At 41.2% G+C, this 22,643-nt stretch overlaps 1 protein-coding gene across 6 annotated transcripts in view; it reads right to left on the reverse strand.

Annotated features, from left to right (window-relative positions):
- Positions 1-9,940: 9,940 nt before the first annotated feature.
- Positions 9,941-22,643, reverse strand: part of acacb (acetyl-CoA carboxylase beta) — a 162,319-nt gene continuing 149,616 nt past the window's right edge. For 3 of the 6 annotated variants that reach the window (XM_059987884.1, XM_059987883.1, XM_059987885.1), the window contains 7 exons: positions 22,154-22,289; positions 21,255-21,432; positions 20,989-21,101; positions 20,732-20,886; positions 18,892-19,062; positions 16,662-16,798; positions 9,941-11,431 (listed from right to left, as the gene is read on the reverse strand). In XM_059987884.1, coding sequence (XP_059843867.1) covers positions 11,305-11,431; positions 16,662-16,798; positions 18,892-19,062; positions 20,732-20,886; positions 20,989-21,101; positions 21,255-21,432; positions 22,154-22,289 — 1,017 coding nt within the window. In that variant the 3' untranslated portion in view covers positions 9,941-11,304. Of the gene's footprint in view, positions 11,432-16,661; positions 16,799-18,891; positions 19,063-19,880; positions 19,994-20,731; positions 20,887-20,988; positions 21,102-21,254; positions 21,433-22,153; positions 22,290-22,643 lie in introns of those variants that run through there. The other 3 variants (XR_009515407.1, XM_059987886.1, XR_009515406.1) reach the window with 2 other exon arrangements.

Genomic DNA, 22,643 nt, shown 5'->3' on the forward strand with positions numbered 1-22,643 from the left:
AATCGCTGGATTACTCCAGTCAGGGCAGGAATGGGATGATAGTACAGATGAACGAGTGGCTGAGGACATGGTGCAGGGGGGGTGTTTTAGATTTCTGGATCATTCAGATCTTTTCTGGGGAAGGTGTGAACTGTACAAGAAGGAAGGGTTACACCTGAACCCAATGGGGACCAATATCCTTTGGACAGGTTTGCTAGAGCTGTTGGGGAGGGTTTAGATTAAGCTGGCAGGGGGATAGGAGCCAGAGTGACGGGGCTGAAGATGGGGCAGGTTCTATACAAGTTGATGCGGTGTGTAGTGAGACTGAGGAAGAACAGGCAGATGAGAGGGCAAAACTGAAATCAGTGGGATAAGCTGAAGTGTAACATGGGCAAAATCGAAAATGGTGATGAATACAGGACTGGAGATGGTATTTTTGAATGCAAACAGTGAATAAGGTAAGTAATCTTGTAGAGTATTTAGAGTTTGACAGGATTGATGTTGTGGGCATCTCTGAGTCGTGGCTGATAGAAGATTATACTTGGGAGCTTAACATCCAAGGATACACATTGTATTGAAAGGAAGGCTGATAGGCAGAGGAGATGGCTTGGTTCTGTTGGTAAAAAACGAAATCAAATCCTCAGAAAGATGTGACGTAGGATGGGAAGATGGAGAATCCTTGTAGGTAGAGTTAAACTGCAAGACACCGATGGGAGTTATATACAGGCCTCTGAACAATAGCCAGGATGCGGGATGCAAATTACAATGGGAGACAGAAAGGGCATCTGAAAAGGGCAATGTTATGATAGTGATGGGGGATTTCAATATGCAGATAGACTGGGAAAATTTGTAGAATACCTACGAGATGGCCTTTTAGAGCAGCTTGTGGTTGAACCCAATAGGGAAAGGCAATTCTGGATTGGATGTTGTGTAATGAACCAGATTTAATTAGGAGCTTAAGGTAAAGAGACCCTTAGGAGGCTGTGATCATAATACGATACAATTCATATTGCAGTTTGAAAAGGAGAGCATAAATTCAGGTGTATCCATATTATTATAGAGCAAGGGGAATTACAGAGGCACAAGCGAGGAGTCAAATATGATTGGCAGGGGATACTAACAGGGATTACAGCATAACAGCAATGGCTGGAGTTTCTGGGACAAACTTGGAAGGCACAGGAAGATACATCCCAAAGATGAAGAAGTACTCTCAGGGAGGATGAGGCAACTGTGGCTGGCAAGGGAAGTTAAAGACAGCATAAAAGCAAAACTTAATGGGAAGTTTTAAAAGCCAGCAGAAAGCAACTAAAAAAAAACAAAAGTAGAGAAAAGATGAAATATGAAGGTAAGCTAGCCAATAACTTCAAAGAGGATACCAAGATTTTTCCAGGTATATAAAGAAGACATGAAAGGTGAGAATGGACACTGGGCCACTGGGAAATGTGGCTGGAGAGGTAGTAATGGGGAATAAAGAAATGGCAGAGGAAATAAACAAGTATTTTGCATCAGTCTTCTCTGTGGAAGACACTAGAAGTATGACAGAAGTTTAAGTGTCAGGGGACAGTAGTGAGTGTAGTTGCCATTACCAAGGAGAAGGTGCTTGGGAAATTGAAAGGTCTGAAGGTAAATAAGTCATTAAATAAGCCAGACTATACCCTAGGGTTCTGAAAGAAGTAGTTGAAGAGATTGTGGATCTTTCAAGAATCATTAGATTCTGGAATGGTTCCAGAGAACTGGAAAATTGCTAATTCTATACCCAAATTCTAAACCCAGATTCTTACTATTATCTCCCTTAAGTGTCACATGATCTTTGACCATAGTGGAGTGCATGAACAAGACAATTTTATCCTTAGATATAATTTCTTATAGGAATCATGAGACCTTATTCAAAAGAGAACATCTTCAAAATGGTGATTTTAGGGTTATACAGTTCAATACATTATTGCCTGACAAACCAAGATTATTTAATTATATGATGTTTTATTATCTCATTTGTAAGAATGAGGCTGGTTAACTTTCTTATACAAAATAGATGTATACAGATAGAGTTTTTTCATATCCTTCATACTTCTAAACTAGGAATATTTTCTTTACTTTAACATTTTTGTAGCAATATAAATATTATAATACACAAATATTAATCCATTTGTCACAAACAACATCATTAAAACCAGTACCCGAGCTTCTAGCTTCCATTTCTGGAGTACTGGAAAATCGCAAGTGTCACTCCACTCTTTAAGAAGGCAGGGAAGCAAAAGACTGGAAATTATTGGCCAGTTAGCCTGACTTCAAGATATTAGAGCCCATTATTAAGGATGAGGTTTCGGGGTTTTTTTTTTAAATTTATTAAATTTTAGAAATTACAAAGAATAAATGTAATAGTAAAATAGTAAGAAAGATAATATTAATCCTCCCCCCCCCTTAACCCTTATCTAAAGAAAAAAAAAGAAAGAAGAGAAAGATTACCTGGATATCGGAGGATCCCCACATGCTCCATGGAGTGTGTGAGCCAAATTTTCAAAAATATATCATATTCATTTCTTAAATTATATGTAATTTTTTCAAATGAAATACAACTATGTATTTCATTATTCCAATGATCCATAGTTAAATATAAATCAGATTTCCAACTAACTGCGATAACTTTTTTTGGTTACTGCCAATGCAATTTTTATAAATTTTTTCTGATACTTGTTCAATTTAAGTTTTGGTATTGTCCCTTCAGTGTCTCCTAATAAAAATAATAGTGGACTATGTGGGAGTTGTACTCCAGTAATTTGTTCCAATAAAAGTCTTAAATTTATCCAAAATCGTTGAATTTTAAAACAAGACCAAGTAGAATGTTAAAAGGTACCAATTTCTTGATTACATCGAAAACATTGGTCAGACATATTTAAATTTAATCTATTTATTTTCTGTGGTGTTATATATAATTGATGTAAAAAAAGACAAAAATGGGAATCTGATTTGAATGTTAAAATTGATGGGAAAAACTGGTCAAGATTATGTTTTGATAGTATGAGAAATACAATAAATGTTCAACTTAGATTAATACAATATAATTTTTTACATCAATTATATATAACATCACAGAAAATAAATAGATTAAATTTAAATAGGTTTCGGGGTTGTTGGAGGCACATGATAAAGTAGGCTGAAGTCAGCATGGTTTCATTAAAGGGAAATCTTACCTGACAAATCTATTGGAATTCTTTGTGGAAATAACAGGCAAAGGAGATTGAGTGGATGTTGTTTACTTGGATTTTCAGGCCTTTGACAAGATGCCACACATGAGGCTGCTTAGCAAGATAGGATTCCAAAGTATTACAGGAAAGATGGGCAGAAGATTGGCTGACTGACAGAAGGCAAAGAGCAGGAATAAAGGGAGCTTTTTTCTGATTGGTTGCCAGTTACTAGTAGTGTTCTGCAGAGATTGGTGTTGGGACTGCTACCTTTCACATTATATGTCCATGATCTAAATGATGTAATGATGGCTTTGTGGAAAAGTCTGTGGATATTACTATTGAGAAAGCAGAGTCTGCAGAGACTTGGACAGATTAGGAGAGTTGGCAAAGAAGTGGCAGATGGAATACAGTATTGGGAAGCATGTGATCATGCACTTTAGTTGAAGGAATAAAGGCACAGACTATTTTATAAACTGAAAATGAATTCAGGAATCAGAGGTGCTAGTCCCAGTGCATGATTCCCTACAGGTTAAGCTGAAGTTTGTTGTAAGGAAGGTAATTGCAATGTTAGCATTCATTTCAAGAGGACAAGAATATAAAAATGAAGCTATAATGCTGAGGCTTTATAAGACATTGGTCAGACCACACTTGGAGTATTGTGAACAGTTTTGGGTCCCTTACCTAAGAAAAGATATGCTAGCATTGGAGATGACTTGCATGAGTCTGATTGCAGGAATTAAATGGTTAACATATCCTTGTCCTGTCCTGTCCATACTGCACCAACCGCCACCACTGGCTATAAACGTGCAGGAGCAGTGTGTGGTTAAGTGCCTTGCTCAAGGACACACACGCTTCCTCAGCTGAGGCTCGAACTAATGACCTTTAGATCACCAGCCCAAAGCCTTAACCACTCGGCCAGATGGGGAACATTTGATAGCTTTGGGCCTGTACTCATAGGAATTTAGAAGAATGGGGGGGCATGGGGAGACATCTCATTGAAACTTACCGAATATTGAAAGGGCTAGATAGAGTGGATATCAAAAGGATATTTCCTATCATAGGTGAGTCTAGAACCAGAGGGCACATCCTCAGAATTGACAGACATCCATTGAGAACAGAAACAGGGAAAAATTTATTTAGCCTGATGGTAGTCCACCTGTGGAATTCATTGAGTATATTTAAAGTGTAGTTTCTTAATTGTTCAGGGTGTCAAAGGTTATGGGGAGAAGGCAGGAGAATAGGGTTGAGACAGATAATAAATCAGCCATGATGGAATGGTGGATCAGATTCAATGGGCTGAATGGCCTAATTCTGCTCCAATGTCTTATGGTCTAAAAATGAAATGAATAGTATTAAGTGGTACTGGGACCTACAGGTGATGTCTGGTGATGCTCAGTAGCTTTGTAAGATGACATGTTTTCCCTCTCCTTGGGGGTCCAGAGGGAGTTTACAAAAATTATATCAGGAATGAAAAGGTTAATGTTGGAGGGGCAGTTGATAGCTGAGCCTCTCCTCACTGGAATGAACGAGGAGGGGAACCTTACTGAAATCTACCGAATATTGAAAGACTTGATAAAGTGGGCCTGGAGCAGATATTTCCAGTTATGGGGGAATCTAAGACCAGGAGGCAGAGAGTCAGAACACAAAGATGCCCCGTTAAAACAGAAGTGAGGAGGAAGTTCTTCAGCCGGTGGCTGAGGAGGCCAATTTATTATTATATTTACAGTTGGGGTTGCTACAGTATTTGTCTACTCCTTATCCAGGTATATGGGCACAAATAGTTAAATTGAATTTCAGTTTTGATTTAGTTATGATTTGACAAATTTTTGATTGCCATTATGAGGCAATACATTTCCCTGTTTTGTTTCTTTCCTGATCTCTGGCTTCTGGTTTTGCTATCAAACATTTCCGGATCATGTATATTACAAATGGTCTGATATTTTCTTAATTTAACATACATACTACCATGCTCCAATTTAATGATTGTTCTGATACTCTGTCAGAGGCATCACCACATTCACCGTCCCTGCCAAATCGAAGCTTTAGACCAGTGGTTCCCAGCCTTTTCCATGCAGTTGAGGCTTTCCATTAACTGAGTTGGACAATCCATGCCAGGGTGAATGAAAAGAGTTGTTTTAATCAGAGCAACGAACCAGATTTTGAAGGCAGTTTCTCAGCAGGAGCAGCCAGTCAGCAAGCAGTATTGTGTAAAAAAGAGCTACTTTTCAGTCAGGTCCACGTTCAAGATTTAAAAAGCAGAGCTTTAGAACTAGTTTTCTCTGAGTAAGACAATCCACGCCAAGGTGTGTGAAAACAGCTACTTTTTAATCAGGGCGCCGATGGAGATTTTGAAGGTAGAGTTTTGCGGCAGTTTTCTCAGTTGAGGAGTGACCAATCAGCAAGAGGGATTCTTTAGAAAGGGCCAATGAAAATAGCACAGGTGTGAGCAGACTGACCATTCTTATGAGTGTGTCTGTCTGAGAGTGAGTAGCTTTGGCTCCTTAGGTGACAGCAGGTTTGAGTGAGGTCAATTGTCTTGTAAGTTACTCTCTCTGTCCTTATTTGTTCATCCCTCATCTATCAGTGCACAGTATAGTGAGAATGGCTCAAGGGGTAGTGATCTGTTCTGTGTATGCATGAGCTCCATTCTCCCGGATAAATGCGCTTGCAACAGGTGCACCAAGCTACAGCCCCTGAGAGAACGCATTAAGGAACTGGAGCTGCAGCTCGATGACCTTTGACTCATACGGGAGAATGAGGAGGTGATAGATAGGAGCTTCAGGGAGGTAGTCACCCCAAGGTTGCAGGAGACAGGTAACTGGGTGTCTGTCAGGAGAAGGAGGGGAAATGCAAAGCCAGTGAAGTGTACACCTGTGGCTGTCCCCTCAATAATAAGCATACAACTTCAAATACTATTGAGGGAATGTCCTGCCGGGAAGAGCCACAGTGACTGGGTCTCTGGCACTGAGTTTGGTGCTGTGGCTCAGAAGAGCAGAGAGGTGAAGAGAACTGCAGTGTTGATAGGAGGTTCCATAGTCAGAGGGACAGAGACAAGGTTCTGTGGGTATGATAGAGACACTTGGAGGGTACATTGCCTCCCCAATGCCAGGACCGGGGATGTCTTGGATTGGGTCAATGGCATTCTCAGAGGTAGGGTAGGCAGCCAAAGTCTTGGAGCATATTCACATCACCTTGTCTACATGGGTAGACAAGGTGAGGAGGTCCTGGAGAGAGATTTTAGGGAGCTAGGTAGAAAATGGAGAAACAGGACCTCCAGGGTAGAATATCTCTGGGTCGCTGCCTACTCTATGTGCCAATGAGAGTAAGAATGGTATGATTTGGCAGATGAATGCATGGCTGAGGAACTGGGGCAGGGGGTAGGGGTTCACATTTATGGAACATCAGGATCTCTTCTGGGGAAGGTGTGACCAGTACAAAAGGAACTGATTACACCTGACTGTGAGGGGTTGAGTTCAATATCCTTGTGGGCAGGCTGGCTAAAGTTGTTCAGGTAGAGTTAAACAAATTTGGCAGGGGGTTGGGAATCGGACTGATAGTGCTGAGGATGAGGCTCTTGGTTTACAAACAGGGGCAGTGTGTAGTGAGACTCCTAGTAAAGTAAGGCTATTGATAGGGCAAAATTGCAGTCGACAGGACCAGTTGCAATGTAAAAGGTGAACAAAATTGAAAAGGGTGAATGCAGCACTGGAGGTGTTGTATTTAACTGTGCACAGTATATGGAATAAGGTAGAAGAATTTGTAACACAGTTACAGATTAGCATGTTTGATGTTGTAGGCATCACTGAATAATGACTGAAAGAAGATTTTTGCTTGGAGCTTAAAGGCAAGGATACACATAGTATCAAAAGGACAGGCAGGAGGCCAGAGGGGGTGGAGTGGCTCTGGTTTAAAAAATGAAGTCAAATTACTAGAAAGAGGTGACATATGGTTGGAAGATGTTGAATCGTTGTGGATAGAGCTAAGGAACTGCAAGGGGAAGAATACCCTGATAGGAGTTGTATACAGACCCCTAAACAGTAGTAAGGATGTTGTCTACAAATTACAATGGGAGATAGAAAATACATGCCAAAAGGACAATGTTACCATAGTCATGGAGGATTTCAATGTGCAGGTAGATTGGGAAAATCAAGTTGCTGCTGGCTCCCAAGGGGGAATTTCGAGAATGCTTCTGAGATGTCTTTTTAGAGCAGCTCATGACTGAACCCATGAGAGGATCAGCTATTCTGGATTTGATGTTGTGCAATGAATCAGAATTGATTAGAGAGCTCAAGGTAAAAGAACCCTTAGGGGTAAGTGATCATAGTATGAACAAACTCACCCTAAATTTTGAGAAGAGGCTAATGTCAGATGCATCAGTATTACAGTAGATTAAAGGGAATTGCAGAGACATGAGAGAGCAGTTGGATAGACTTGATTGGAAAAGAACACTGGCAGGGATGACGGCAGAGCAGCAATGGCTGGAATTTCTGGAAGGCACAGGATATATACATCCCAAAGAGGAAGAAGTCATCTAAAGGAAAGATGACACAAATGTGGCTAATAAGAGAAGTCAAAACCAGAGGGCAAAGAGAGCAAAAACCAATAGGAAGTTAGAGAATTGGGAAGCTTTTAAATACCAACAGAAGGCAACTAAAAAGTCATTGAGAAGGTAAAGATGAATATAAAAGTAAATTGGCCAATAATGTTAAAGAGGATACTAAAAGTTTCTTAAAATGCATTAAGTGTAAAAGAGGCAAGTGTGGATATCAGACGCTGGAAAACAATGCTGGAAGGGTAATAATGGGAGAATGAGGAGCTGGCAGATAAACTGGATAAGTATTTTGCATTAACCTACTGTGGAAGACTAGCAGTATGGTGGAAGTTCCAGGTGTTGGGATCATCAGATGTGTAAGTTATCATTACCAGCAAGAAGGTTCTTGGGAAGCTAAAAGCTCTGAGGGTAGATGAGTCATCTGGACCAGATGGTGTATGCCCCAGGAGGTGGCTAGACAGGTTGTGGAGGTAGTAGCAATGATTTTTCAAGAATCATAGATTCTGGATTGGTTCTGGAATACTGGAAAATTGCAAATGTCACTTCACTCTTCAAGAAGGGAGGCAGAAGAAAGGAAATTATAGGCCAGTTAGTCTGACCTCAGTGGCTGAGAAGATGTTGGCATCAATTATCAAGGATGAGGTCTTAGGAAACTTGGAGGCACATGACAAAATGGGCTGTAGGCGGTATGGTTTCCTCAAGGGAAAATCTTGCATGACGAATCTGTTGGAATTCTTTGAAGAAATAACAAGCAGGATAGACAAAGGAGAATTGGTTGATTTGGATTTTCAGAAGGCCTTTGACAGGGTGTCAAACATAAGGCTGCTTAACAATCTACAAGTCCATGCTTTTACAGGGAATATTCTAGCATAGATAAAGTGACTGGCAGGAGGTAGAGTGGGATTAAAGGGAGCCTTTTCTGATTGGCTGCTGTTGACTGGTGGTGCTCCTCAGGGGTCTGTGTAGGGACTGATTCTTTTTATGTTATATGTTAATGATTTGGATGATGGAATTGATGACAATTGAATATAAGTGGAGGGTCAGATAGTTTTGAGGAAGTAAAGGAGGCTACAGAAAGACTTGGACAGATTAGGATAATGGGCAAAGTAGTAACAGATGGAATACAGTGTGGGAAGTGTTTAATAGAAGAGGTGAAATTTTTGAGTATTTTCTAAATGGAGAGAATTTTTTTAAAAAAAAACTTGGGTGCAAAGGGACTTGTGCAGGATTCCCTAAAGATTAATTTTCAGGTTGAGTTTGTGGTGAGGAATGCTAATGCGATGTTAGCATTCATTTCAAAAGGACTAGAATATAAAAGCACAGATGCAATGTTGTGACTTCATAAAGTACTGGTGAGATCTCATTTGGAGTATTGTGAGCTGTTTTGGGCCTTATCTTGGAAAGGATGTGCTGAAACTGAAGAGAGTTCAAAGGAGGTTTGCAAAAATGATTCCAGGTTTGTATGGGTGGTCATATGAAGCATGTTTGATGCCTCTGGGCCTGTATTCATTGGCATTCAGAAGAATGAGGGATGACCATATTGAAACCTATCAAATGGTGAAAGGCCTTAACAGAGTGGAAGTGGGGGAGGATGGTGGGAGAGTCTCAGACCAGAGGACAAAGCCTCAGAATAGAGGAGTGCCCTTTTAGAATGGAAGTAGGGCATTTCGTTAGCCAGAGTGGTGAATCTGGAATTCGGTACCACAGACAGCTGTGGAGGCCTAGTCTGTATGTATATTTAAGGCAGAGGTTAATAGATTCTTGATTAGTCGGGGCATAAAGGGAAATGGGGTGAAGGCAGGATGTTGGGGCTGAGGAAAATTGGATCAACCATGATGAAATGGCAGAGCAGACTCGATGGGCTAAATGGCCTAATTCTTCTCCTATATCTTATGGTCTTATGGAGCAGTGGGTCCCAGGTTGAGAACCCCTTTTTTTGAGGTAGTCTATCAGAATTATGGCCGAGACCACCATACTCAAGTCTCTATGATGCAACAATCAGAATCAAATGACAGAGACTGACTTCAAAGTTGGTTGTTGGAGATATTGTATCAGCCTGTACCATTTTGCATTATTCTTAATTCAATCTGTTTCTATGAAGGGAAGATTGCTGGCCAATTGTATTGATTCACTATGCTTGAAAACTTCCAGATCAAGTTTTCTATAGAAGTCATAATCACAAAAAACAATTTCTAGGCAGTCACCGGCACATTTATAAAATAAGGGACAACCTAACTCAGATAAATGTATATAATGTATTTTAATGGCATAATTACAATAAAAACAATAATTAATATCCTCAGGATGAACCATATGGCAATATTGATACTCTTATTTGCAATATAACCAATTTTTATCCAATAACTTGCTTTAGAATCAGTCTTTGCATAACTTTAATATCATGCTCTGGGTCTCGTAATAGTGCTTGAGATGATTAAAATTACGAAGTGCTAATGATGAAACTAAATAGTATGATTGTAGTGTGGCAGGCAAAAAAAAATCTCCTTGTTATAAAGACCTAAAGGAGCAGGAATAGTCTGAGTTTGGTCACCAACTTACAGATGAATGAATTTTCAGCATTTTATAAACTTCACCTATCACCTTCTAGCTTGTACTCCTTCCCTTCCTCTTCCCCACCGCCCCAGCATTTTCGTCTTTCATTTTCATTCCTGAAGAAGGGCCTTGGCCCAAAATGTCGACTGTTTAATCCCCTTCATTGATGCTGCCTGACCTGAAGAGTTCCTCCAGCATTTTGTGTGTGTTGCTTTGGGTTACTTTACGTTCACTTAATTATTATTGCTAGTGGCAATCACCATGGCTGGGCCCCATGCAAGAATAATTTTATTTGTATTTATTCAGAAGAGCAGAATTTGCCTTCTGAACTGCACTGCCTACAGAAGCAATCATTAAAAAATGATATTTGGTAACAAAGATCGTGTTCAATATGGTCTCATGCAAGAATTTTTGATTGAGGGCTTTTTTCGGACAAGGAAAATAGATATTTAATATGATATAATTTCAATTGCTACATTGTAGCAAGTTTTTGTATAAGATCAAAGTTTATCACTTAAGATTAAGCATTATTAAACTCAACACAATCAATATTTAACTGACAATAAAGGGTTTTGTTTTGCTTTTGTGCAATACACAATCTGGATTACACTTAACAGGCAAAGACAACCCAGAAACCTCACGAATTGTCATGCTATTCAGTGTTTCAAACAGTCCCAGAACGGGCTTTATGCACATCATTCAGCTAGTATCCTGATGCTGAGGCTAGTTAGATGTTTGCTTGAGTGTGTGCATACTCAGGCAATAGAAAACCAAGTTAATTTCATGTCAAACTTTTGCACCAAAGTCAACTTATTTTCAGAGCACCATGAGCCCTATGGCCAAGACTCAGAAAATCAATTACACATTTGTGGATATAATTTCCACCATTATTTGTTCATGGATCATCAGCAAACGATTTGGAGAATGCACAGGGTCAATACTTCTGAAATTACCCCGCCTCACATTTCCTTAATTTGTATGTGATATGAATCCTGGTCAGTCTTGCTGATATTATATATCCAGTATGGCCATCACTTACGGTGATACAGGGTCATCCAAGGCCGTTAAGAGATGACTGATCTGTGCGCGTTGGGCTGGTGTGATGTGTTGTGCCATGTGGATAATACTATCCATTGCCACCTCTGGATTTGCTTGAACCAAGCTGAAAACAGAATGCAATGGACAATGAGATGTATTAAATATCATGCTTCAACAATTCAGGATTTCCACCTGTATCTTGTTTGGTCTGGTTATCAAAAAATTGAAATAGCACTCCAGCTAGCATATACACAGTTTGATGTAATTACAATGCTGGCTGAAAGCTTATTTATTATAAATTGGTGTTCTCCATCCCATTCCTGAATTGTGTCATCCGCTATGACAATAATGGGTAAGCAGGGTGGAGATACGTCTCTACTAAAGGAGGTGTAAAACACTCCTTCCCTTCACTAGCTTGCAGGTCACCCTCGGGCAAGGTGCAGCAAAAGCTTAGCCCCCCGCGCCCCCCACCTCGATCACTGTCACGTGAAGCCATGGGAGCCGGTGGTGGATGGTCATACGAGTAGCTGGTGCATATCACAAGTCCAGATTATGTGACCACTGAGGCCAGGCAGACAATCTCTGAAGAGTACTAATAATAGATGGGGTCACCCATCTTGTAAAGACACTGCCCAGAAGAAGGCAGTGGCAAACTGCTTCTGTAGAAAAAATTGTCAGGAACAATCAGGGTCATGGTCATCCACGTCATAAGATACGCCACAAAATGATGTTAAAGATGACAAACTCTGACAAACTAATGAGGCCAAGTTTTTACCATCTTTCTTCATAATCCATACCTCCGACTTGGGTTTGGCCATATGGCTCTTCACTCCAATGTACTGGCTGCCTAAGTAACTCCTAAGTTACTAAGTAACTAAGTAACATGGTGTGAGCAGAATCATCTGCAGCTTAATGTGAAAAAGACTAAGGAGCTGGTGGTGGACCTGAGGACGGCCAAGGCACTGGTGACCCCTGTTTCAATAGACATTAGGTGCAGAAGTAGACTATTCAGCCCTTTGAGCCTGCACCGCCATTCTGAGATCATGGCTGATCATCGACTATCAATACCCGGTTCCTGCCTTGTCCCCATATCCCTTGATTCCCCTATCCATAAGATACCTATCTAGCTCCTTCTTGAAAGCATCCAAAGAATTGACCTCCACTGCCTTCTGAGGCAGTGCATTCCACACTTCCACAACTCTCTGGGAGAAGAAGTTTTTCCTTAACTCTGTCCTAAATGACCTACCCCTTATTCTCAAACCATGCCCTCTGGTACTGGACTCTCCCAGCATTTGGAACATATTTCTTGCCTCTATCTTGTCCAATCCCTTAATAATCTTATATGTTGCAATCAGATCCCCTCTCAATCTCCTTAATTCCAGTGTGTACAAGCCCAGTCTCTCTAACCTCTCTGCGTAAGACAGTTCGGACATCCCAGGAATTAACCTTGTGAATCTACGCTGCACTTCCTCTACAGCCAGGATGTCCTTCCTTAACCCTGGAGACCAAAACTGTACACAATATTGCAGGTGTTGTCTCACCAGGGCCCTGTACAAATGCAAGAGGATTTCCTTGCTCTTGTACTCAATTCCCTTTGTAATAAAGGCCAACATTCCATTAGCCTTCTTCACTGCCTGCTGCACTTGCTTCAGTGACTGATGAACAAGGACTCCTAGATCTCTTTGTATTTCTCCCTTACCTAACTCTATACCATTCAGATAATAGTCTGCCTTCCTGTTCTTGCTCCCAAAGTGGATAACCTCACACTTATTCACATTAAACGTCATCTGCCAAGTATTTGCCCACTCACCCAGCCTATCCAAGTCTCCCTGAATTCTCCTAACATCCTCATCACATGTCACACTGCCACCCAGCTTAGTATCATCAGCAAACTTGCTGATGTTATTCTCAAAGCCTTCATCTAAATGGTAAACAGCTGTGGTGCCAATACCGAGCCCTGTGGCACCGCACTAGTCACCACCTGCCATTCCGAGAAACACCCATTCACCGCTACCCTTTGCTTTCTATCTGCCAACCAGTTTTCTATCCATGTCAATATCTTCCCCCCAATGCCATGAGCTCTGATTTTACCCACCAATCTCCTATGTGGGACCTTATCAAATGCCTTCTGAAAATCGAGGTACACTACATGCACTGGATCTCCCCCGTCTAACTTCCTGGTTACATCCTCAAAGAACTCCAATAGATTAGTCAAGCATGACTTGCCCTTGGTAAATCCATGCTGGCTCGGCCCAATCCTGTCACTGCTATCTAGATATGCCACTATTTCATCTTTAATAATGGACTCTAGCATTTTCCCCACTACTGATGTTAGGCTAACATAGTTCTCTGTTTTCTCCCTCCCTCCTTTCTTAAAAAGTGGTATAACATTAGCCATTCTCCAATCCTCAGGAACTGATCCTGAATCTAAGGAACATTGGAAAATGATTACCAATGCATCCGCAATTTCCAGAGCCACCTCCTTTAGTACCATCCAAGGGGTTTCCATCCAAGGGATCAGTGTGGATATGGTAGAGGATTACCAATACCTGGGGATACGAATTGACAAGAAACTGGACTGGTCAAAGAATACTGAGGTTGTCTACAAGAAGGGTCAGGGCCGTCTCTACTTCCTGAGGAGGCTGAGGTCCTTTAACATCTACCGAATGATGCTGAGGATGTTCTACGAGTCTGTGGTGGCCAGAGTTATCATGTTTTGCTGTTGTGTGCTGGGGCAGCAGGCTGAGGGTAGCAGACACCAACAGAATCAACAAACTCATTCATAAGGCCAATGATGTTGTGGGGGTGGAACTGGACTCTCTGACGGTGGTGTCTGAAAAGAGGATGCTGTCCAAGTTGCATGCCATCTTGGGCAATGTCTCCATCCACTCCATAATGTATTGGTTAGGCACAGGTGTACATTCAGCTAGAGACTCATTCCACCGAGATGCAACACTGAGCGTCATAGGAAGTCATTCCTGCCTGTGGCCATCAAACTTTACAACTCCTCCCTCAGAGTGTCAGACACCCTGAGCCAATAGGCTGGTCATGGACTTATTTCCACTTGGCATAATTTATTTATGTTTATTATTTGTTTAATTATTTATGGTTTTATATTGCTGTATTTCTACACTATTCTTGGTTGGTGTGACTGTAACGAAACCCAATTTCCCTCGGGATCAATAAAATGTGTCTGTCTGTCTCCCTGGTGAGTTACTATTAAGGTTAACCCCTGATGCAGTTTGATAATTATTTTCATTTTTATCCATTGTTGCTGAATGGGACTTGCTTAGTAGAGTCTAATGGAAGTCCATGTTTGTTCAGCTTCACTTTCCGACTCTAATACTCTCAATGATTTACACAGACTGCCTATTTTCACTCACTAAATGCATCACAATAAAATGGAACTAATGGGGTCAGATCACAAACAAGAGAAGATCTGTAGATGCTGGAAATGAAAGTAATGGACACATTTTTTTGTGTGTGCGTCTATTGGAGTTGGAACACTCTTTCAGTGTTACTCTCCACTTGCCTCTATACCATTTTATATGCCCCAGACAAGTGTTTGTTAACCAATTTCACTCTGAATTTATACAAAATGCTGTTTATTTCTCATATTGTTTTATGACACAGAAGGAGGCCATTTGGTCCAAAGAGTCTAAGCTGGCTCTCAGAGCACACGCATCAGTCCCATTCTTCTACTCACCGTTTATTCCCCTCGATAGCTGCCACCCAACTTGCTCCAGCATTTTCTCTGTGCGTGTCGCTCATTCTTCTGTTTATCTTTTGGCTGCACCCTCCAGTTAACCTGCTGCCCACCTGCACTAAGGTAACCAATGAACTGAACAACACGTGTGGGAGGACACTGGAACATCAGGGGTGGGGAAACTCACAAAACTACAGGGAATCTCCACTCACCCAGGGGCAGCACTGAACCCAGGTCACTGGATCTCATGCCGCACCTCTGCACCGACCTGCCTCCACTCTATATTCAGATCATTATTGTGCTGGTAATTTATTCCAGTATTAAACTAAACGATCTAAAATTGTCCATGTGAGTTTCTCCTGTCCCTTTAACCTATTCCAACTTTCCTGTATATGTCACCAGCAGACTAAGGTTATTGACATAACAAAGCACTGAATTTAATAGTAGAGAGGTAATGGTTGGACCTCAGGATGTACTAATTGTTAAAATGTACTTCATTGTTAAAAAAGGATATAAACATACTGGAGAAAAATTTTAAAAAATGTCAAGGACAAAATTAAGAGGCTACACTTACTAAGAAACATTCAAGGGAATGGTGCCCTTTTCTTAGAAAAAGGCGGAGGTGACCCATTAGACCATCTTAATATTTTAAAAGGGACTGATTGGATAAAGAACAAGATATCACTAAACTAAATTATGGCTTCTGTGCAACAAGAACACAGTCAAATGGAATTGAGTCAACTGCCTTCTTTCTTACACTCTTACAGTATGTACTTTTAAATATGTGGTTCCTTTGAAGGGGATGTATTGCGTTTCCAGGCAGCACCTCTGGTGAAGGGGCTTGTCTTGTCCATTCCAGGGCAGCTCACTCACCTTTGGTCTCCACTGGACACTCAGCTCTCCCCTCTGTCTCCGAGCAGCTGCAACAGCAGCCACATGTCAGTATACAGCTTTGACAGGCAGGCTAAAGTAGGTGAGGGCACCCAGCGGCCTCATACCCTGGTGAGACAGGGACATGCCTGACCTAGCATGCAAAATCAGCTCCAGTAGACTAGGTGGATGAGATGCAATGGCCAGGAAGGCAGTACTGCAATGCTCCATGCTGAGTGAAGGGCATGACAAGGCACAGGAGATGTTACCATCATCCGCTGCAACAAAGGAAGACCCCAGTTTGTGATACGTATTCGTACCACCGGACCCGGACTTCTGAGGTCGAGAGAAAGGAAATGCCCCAGTGCAATGGGTTTTCCACATTAAAAACTCTCCCACACACGTCTCCTGTCATCAACAGACACAATGGACAACCTCCTCGTAATAATTGTTTATATTTTAATTGTCTGTTTTGCCTAGGATAAACACAAGCTGATTCACCGACAAGAACTGACATTCAGGGATAGTTACAGTCATCTTAGTTAGTCTGTCATGATAGTTCCTGCACATTGACAGAGTAGGAAAGTGAATGTATGTGCGCGCGCGCACACACACACACAATGTAATCAATACACAGATACACACACACAGAGACACAGACACACACTGTAATCAACACACACACACACTCCTCCCTTCCCCCCCCCCCCCCCGTAATCAGGTCTTCAGCTGAACAATGCTCACCATCGACTCCTCCTGCAAGGATAAATTCACTTACTTGCGAATGTGTTTTAGTGCATAATCCCGCTTCAGATACTTGATGTTCTCCCATATTACAGAGCGAGTATTGTCCTCTTCATTGAGATGCTGCTCCAGCCATGCCACCACATGTTGGTTATTGTCCCACAGATACGCCTGCACATTACAAGAACATCCAAAATATGAGCATTAACTGCCCTTGGGGAAAATGCCAGCAAACAGCTGACAATATTATTTTATCCCTGAGGATTTATCCTGGGCACAACATATCGATGCAGCTGTAAAGACTGGTTATATTTCATTAAGGGTTTGAGGGGATTTGGTGTGTCACCAAAGGCACTCACAAATTTCTACAAATGTACCATGGAGAGTATTCTAACTGACTGCATCCCACTGTCTGGTGGGCGGTGGCGGGGGTGGGGGAGGGTTACTACACAGGATCGAAATAAGCTGCAGAAAGTTGTAAACTCAGTCAGCTCCATCATGGGCACTCAACTCCGTAGCATCCACCTTCAAGGAACAAGAAGTCAGCATCCATCATTAAGGACCCCCATCACCCAGGACATGCTCTCTTCTCATTGTTCATCAGGTAGGAGGTACAGGAGCCTGAAGATGCACACTCAATGATTCAGGAACAACTTATGAGTATGAGTTATTATGAGAAAAATTAATCTTCTGCTCTGAAGGACCTTATTTTTTCATATGTATGAGTTGCTTATTTTAAGAGAATCTTCAGCTTGGCAAATGCCTTAGCTTACATCAAACTACCTCATAGTTCAATAAATCTACTCAATAGAGAAAACATTATTATTTTTTTCCTCACAGTTAGTAACATTTTAATTGATAAACTTGTGTTACCAAAGAAAAAGCTGAGAAGTAGCTTTCCCAGTTCATTCCATCAAAACAGAACAGAGATATTTAACCCTTACATACAGTTCATATTCTATACCTTCACAGTGATGCACCATCAATAACTCTCTCTGAGACGTAAAGGCAAGATATCAGCTTTTATTGACTGGAAGAAAGAACAAGCAGCAGTTGACCACCATAATACATCCTGGAGAATGAGGGCCGGGCTCAGGCGTCAATCACCTTTATACCAGGGTCTGTGGGAGGAGCCACAGGAGCAGTCAGCAGGGGGCGCATCCAGACAGGTATATGTAGTTCACCACACACAGCATGGTCTGAGTCAATTTTGACCTGGCCCAAGAATCCCCTCATAACAAGTGTCTATACCAAACTCTGAACCATAGATCTATTTAGAATGTATGAATAGCCTATCTGACATTACTAAATGGGTGATTAATCCTTAATGAATGTTTCAGAGATGTAAAATCCATTTCAATAGATACAGGTCAAATTTGACCCGGAACAGCCTCAATGTACAAAAATTTGTAGCACCTGTACAAAAGTATAACGTTTTAAAGTATTTTAATTTTTGCCCATTTTGGGTCACTTTAGGAAAAATCATCAAATTTTGGATTTAAAAAAAGGCATTTAGGTGTTTTTACTGCTGTCAAATGTCAAAACAGGTCAAATTTGACCCAAACAGTATGTAAGGGTTAAATGATGAATGAAGCAGAGATTGAAAGAGATTCCTTCTTGAGATTTAAGGAAACAAACAGCTAATTTTTTTTTAGTAAATTAAGTTTAACTAGTATGCTGTGAGGTTGTGGGTCAGTGTGAAGCAGGTATCATGATAGATTGGCATTTGAGGGAAAGGGAAATAAAAGCATATGAGACCACACTGGGCATGGAGGAAAATCATGTATTGACAAAAAAAACATGAGGATAGGTCATTGTTTCTCTGTTGTGTCAGAACCATTCAGTATTTACTGCAGATACTGGATAGGCCAGAACACTGTTCAATATAGGGCAGTGTTGACATCATGGTAATGTAGGGATTAGCACAACGCTTTACAGTGCCAGCGACTCGGGTTCAATTCCCACTGATGCCTGTAAGGAGTTTGTACATTCTCCCCATGACTGTGTGTGTTTCCTCCGGGTGCTCCGGTTTCCTTCCACAATGCAAAGGTGTACCAGTCGGTAGGTTAATCAGTCATTGTAAACTGCCCTGTAATTAGTCCTGTGAATTCGGCAGTTGGTGGGTCTACTCTGTAATGTATCTCAAAAAATAAATAATAAATAAAATCGCATCAACTTAAATTCAGAAATATAACTAATAACTTATTAAAGACTGCATTGATAGATTGTGCTTTCACATCGACAATACTGACTTCTCCACTGACCTTCACAGTGCCTTCTGTCTCTACAAACCACCTCCGCAACATGGATTTAATGTGGCCGTCACTCAGCTCCTGGTTTGCTTTTATAATGGCTTGTTTTGCCACCTCCTCCAGCAACAGTCGCCGCAGACGCCAGTAGAAAAATGCACGGACAGTCTTCCACTCCAAAACATCCTGAAACACACCAAACAGATCCAGGCTGGCTTGACAGCAGCATTGAGAAGTTGTACCAAAAGAGGACAGTCAGTAGACACAATTCATCCCAGAAGCAAAATGATCATAATGAGTGATAAAGATGAATAATGTTGTGTGATGAAAAAATCTAGCATACTGTAGCAGATTACAGATACACTACTGGGTGCAAGGTTTTTAATGAGATCATAAATCATACAGACTTATCTTCCAGCCTTTGTTTTCTCCAGAACTCTGACTGAGTTGCCCGCTCTTCCAAGAAAGGAAGGCAATGAGGAAACCAAATCTGTGAGTGCTGACACAGCTGACCAAAGGATTCCTCCGTCTCCTGCTGCTCTCAATCTCTCTCATTTATCCATTAAGCCACTGATGGAAAGCTGCTACTTTTAAACTCAAAACAAAAAGTTAGATCCTACAGTTCTATGTGGGAAGATTATTCCAGTAGGTAACATGCACCATATTCAAAAAGAAAGTTATTTATTTAATAACAGTGAAGGAGAAGTTTCTTTCTGATTATGGTGGCAAGGCCAGAATTTGAGTTGTATGAAGTAGTCATAAAATTAGGAACATGGTGAGAAATCACGTCACCTGACTGACATCCTGGCTGCAAATGTAAAGTGTTGTTTAAAAGTCGCTCTCTACACTCAGTATTGAACAGAGCAATACAAGACTTACTTGGTGAACGGTAGGGCACTGAGGAGTGTGGTAGAACAGAGGGATCTGGGAACACAGATCCAGAATTCCTTGAAAATGGCGTCTCAGGTAGATAGGGTTATAAAGACAGCGTTTGGAACATTCACCTTCATAAATCAATGTATTGAGTCCTGGAGTTGGGATGTTATGCTGAAGTTGTATAAGACATTGGTGTGGCTGAATTTGGAGTATTGTGTGCAGTCCTGGTCGCCTACATCACCTAAGATGCAGAAAAATTTACAATCATAAAAATACCAGGACTTGAGGACCTGAGTTACAGGGTGGGATTGAATAGGTTAGGACTTTATTCCCTGGAGCATAGGAGAATGAGGGGAGATAGAATAGAGGTATACAAAATTATGAGGGTTCTAGATAGGGTTAATGCAAAACAAGCAAGGTGAAATGTTTAAGGGCAACATGAAAGGGAACTTCTTCACTGAGAGGATTATGTAAGTGTGGAAGAAGATGCCAGCAGAAGTGGTGGATGCATGTTTGACATCAATGTTTAAAGAGAAATTTGGATATGTACAGGGATGGGATGGGAGGGGTACGGAGGGATATAGTCCAGGTGCAGATCATTGGGACTAGACAGATTCGGCATGGACTTGGTGAGCCAAGGTGCCTGTCTCTGTGATGTAGTGTTCTATGACTAACATAGTAATAGTAAACTTGGACCTATAATGGATAGCCTATGACTTGTGGGAGTTTGGACTACTTTTCTCATATACATGACTGACATCAACCTGCTTTGGCATACTGAAGTAGCTTCACTAGTTCGCATTTCACATTTGCCTTCCTGTGAAAGTGTATCTTGTAATCATAAAACTCCCTTTACACAAAGTGACTGCTTGGACTAGTTCCTCATCCTTGGGTTTTAAACCTGTATTACAAATTTTGGCATTATTTCTATTTAAGAACTACCGTAAAGACTGAGAAAATGCAGTGAATTCTTCTTAACTGTAATAACTCCTTTCTCCTGCATCCGACCAGGAGTGTCGTGGAGATCAGCAAACTGCGTTGCCACTTGGTGGTAAATCGGAAATAAATAGTCCTCTCGTGCTTTCAATTTGGCTCCTAGGTCTTTGCGGACTTCCTCAGAAAGCTCAGGAGAACCTACAAAAGTTACACATGAGAAGACCCAGAGTGGCACACCAGGAAGGGAGTGTCTATGTCTAATATTAACATGCTCCTATAGCAGGGTAATATTATCCTTACCCAACTGGTCAACAAGGTCTGAACAAATGGTGTCAAGCCTCCTCATCGTTTTCACCAAATCTTTCCGCTTGAACTTGATTTCCACAGTTCCTTCAGGTTCCAGCACACCTCCTCTGAGGAATGAGTGAAAGGGAGAACTTTTTAAAGTGTGCTCCAAAGATAATTACCAATGAACTGATCGAAGGACTTGCAATACATCTAAAAGTAAGTCAGATATATATCCTCAGAGCAAAAGATTTAAAAATGCCATTCTCCTTGTTTGGTACCTGCTTTCTTTGTCTGCATACAGCTCAATGTAAAGCGGATTGATCGTTGGATCAATAACTGCCCACGAACCACCTCGGAGTTCAGCATGCGGGGGAATGTAAACCAGCACTGGCTGCTGGAATTCCCTTAAACTATCTACAATACTGGAACCAAACTTCAGAACCTGATCGTACATATCTGAAAGCAAAAGAAAATGGACTTAAAGATTGTTTTTAAGGTTCATTTCAGCCATCAGGTCTAGACTGCACTTAGGAAATGAAGTAAAATAAATCCAACATTAGAGATGTCGAAATGAGTCACTGTCACCATATAATGAACAAAAGTGGAAGCCCGTGAACTCCCAGTTCAATAGCCCACCTTTTAAATTGATATCTGTCCGACTGCCTGACAATGGCGCAATAGTGTGGCAGTTAGCACACTAACTTAACAGCACCAGTTGTCACTGATCAGGGTTCGATTCCTGCTGCTATCTGTAAGGAGTTTGTATGTTCTCCTTGTGGCCAAGTAGGTTTCCTCTCACATTCCAATTACATATTGAGTTAGAATTAGTAAATTGTGGGCATGCAATCTTGACACCAGAATAATGATGATACTGTTCCCAGCATAAACCTCACTGATTTGATTTGAAGCACAAGACACATTCCACTCTATGTTTCAACTGATAAATGAAGCCAGTCTTTATCTTTAACCTTTAGTTGCTGGGGATCCGACTTGAGGAAAGCTAGCTCATTCAACAAAAATAAAGAGCAGTGAGTCACCAAGCCGATTAAGACTCTGGGCTGAATGGGCAAATAGCTTTAGTATAGATAGAAGCATCAGCTGGCATAGACATGGTGGGCCAGACCACTTGTTTCTGTGCTCTATGACCCTATGACTCAATGATAACCATAAAGATTACCTTTCATTCCACCAGAAAACCCCCGCCAGTTAGCGAAAACCATGAGCGGAAGCTGTTCTCGCTTGAAGTCTTTAATAACTTGTGCTGTCTTAAAGGCAGAGTCTGGAAACCACACCTGTCCAGCTTGCTGAACAATCTGTTAAATAACAGAAACTCTAATCAATAGCCTGCAAAAGGAGTCCTCATTGATTAACCCAATGAGTAGATTTCCTCTTCTTAGAAGGTGCTGTCTGTCTTTGTTCTAAAACATTGCTTATTGATGGAGACATGGGAGGTTCTGCAGATGCTGGAAATCTTGAGCAACACACACAAATTACTGAAGGAACTCAGGAGGTCAGGCAGCATCTATAAAGGGAAATAAACAGTTGATGTTTCAGGCTAAGAACCTTTATCAGAACTGAGGTCTGAGCCCAAAACATCAATTGTTCATTTCCCTGCAAGATGCTGCCTGACCTCCTGAGTTCCTCTGGCATTTTTGTGTGAGTTTATC

Source organism: Hypanus sabinus, chromosome 13 (genome assembly GCF_030144855.1).
Source record: "Hypanus sabinus isolate sHypSab1 chromosome 13, sHypSab1.hap1, whole genome shotgun sequence".
Taxonomy (NCBI): Eukaryota; Metazoa; Chordata; class Chondrichthyes; order Myliobatiformes; family Dasyatidae; genus Hypanus; species Hypanus sabinus.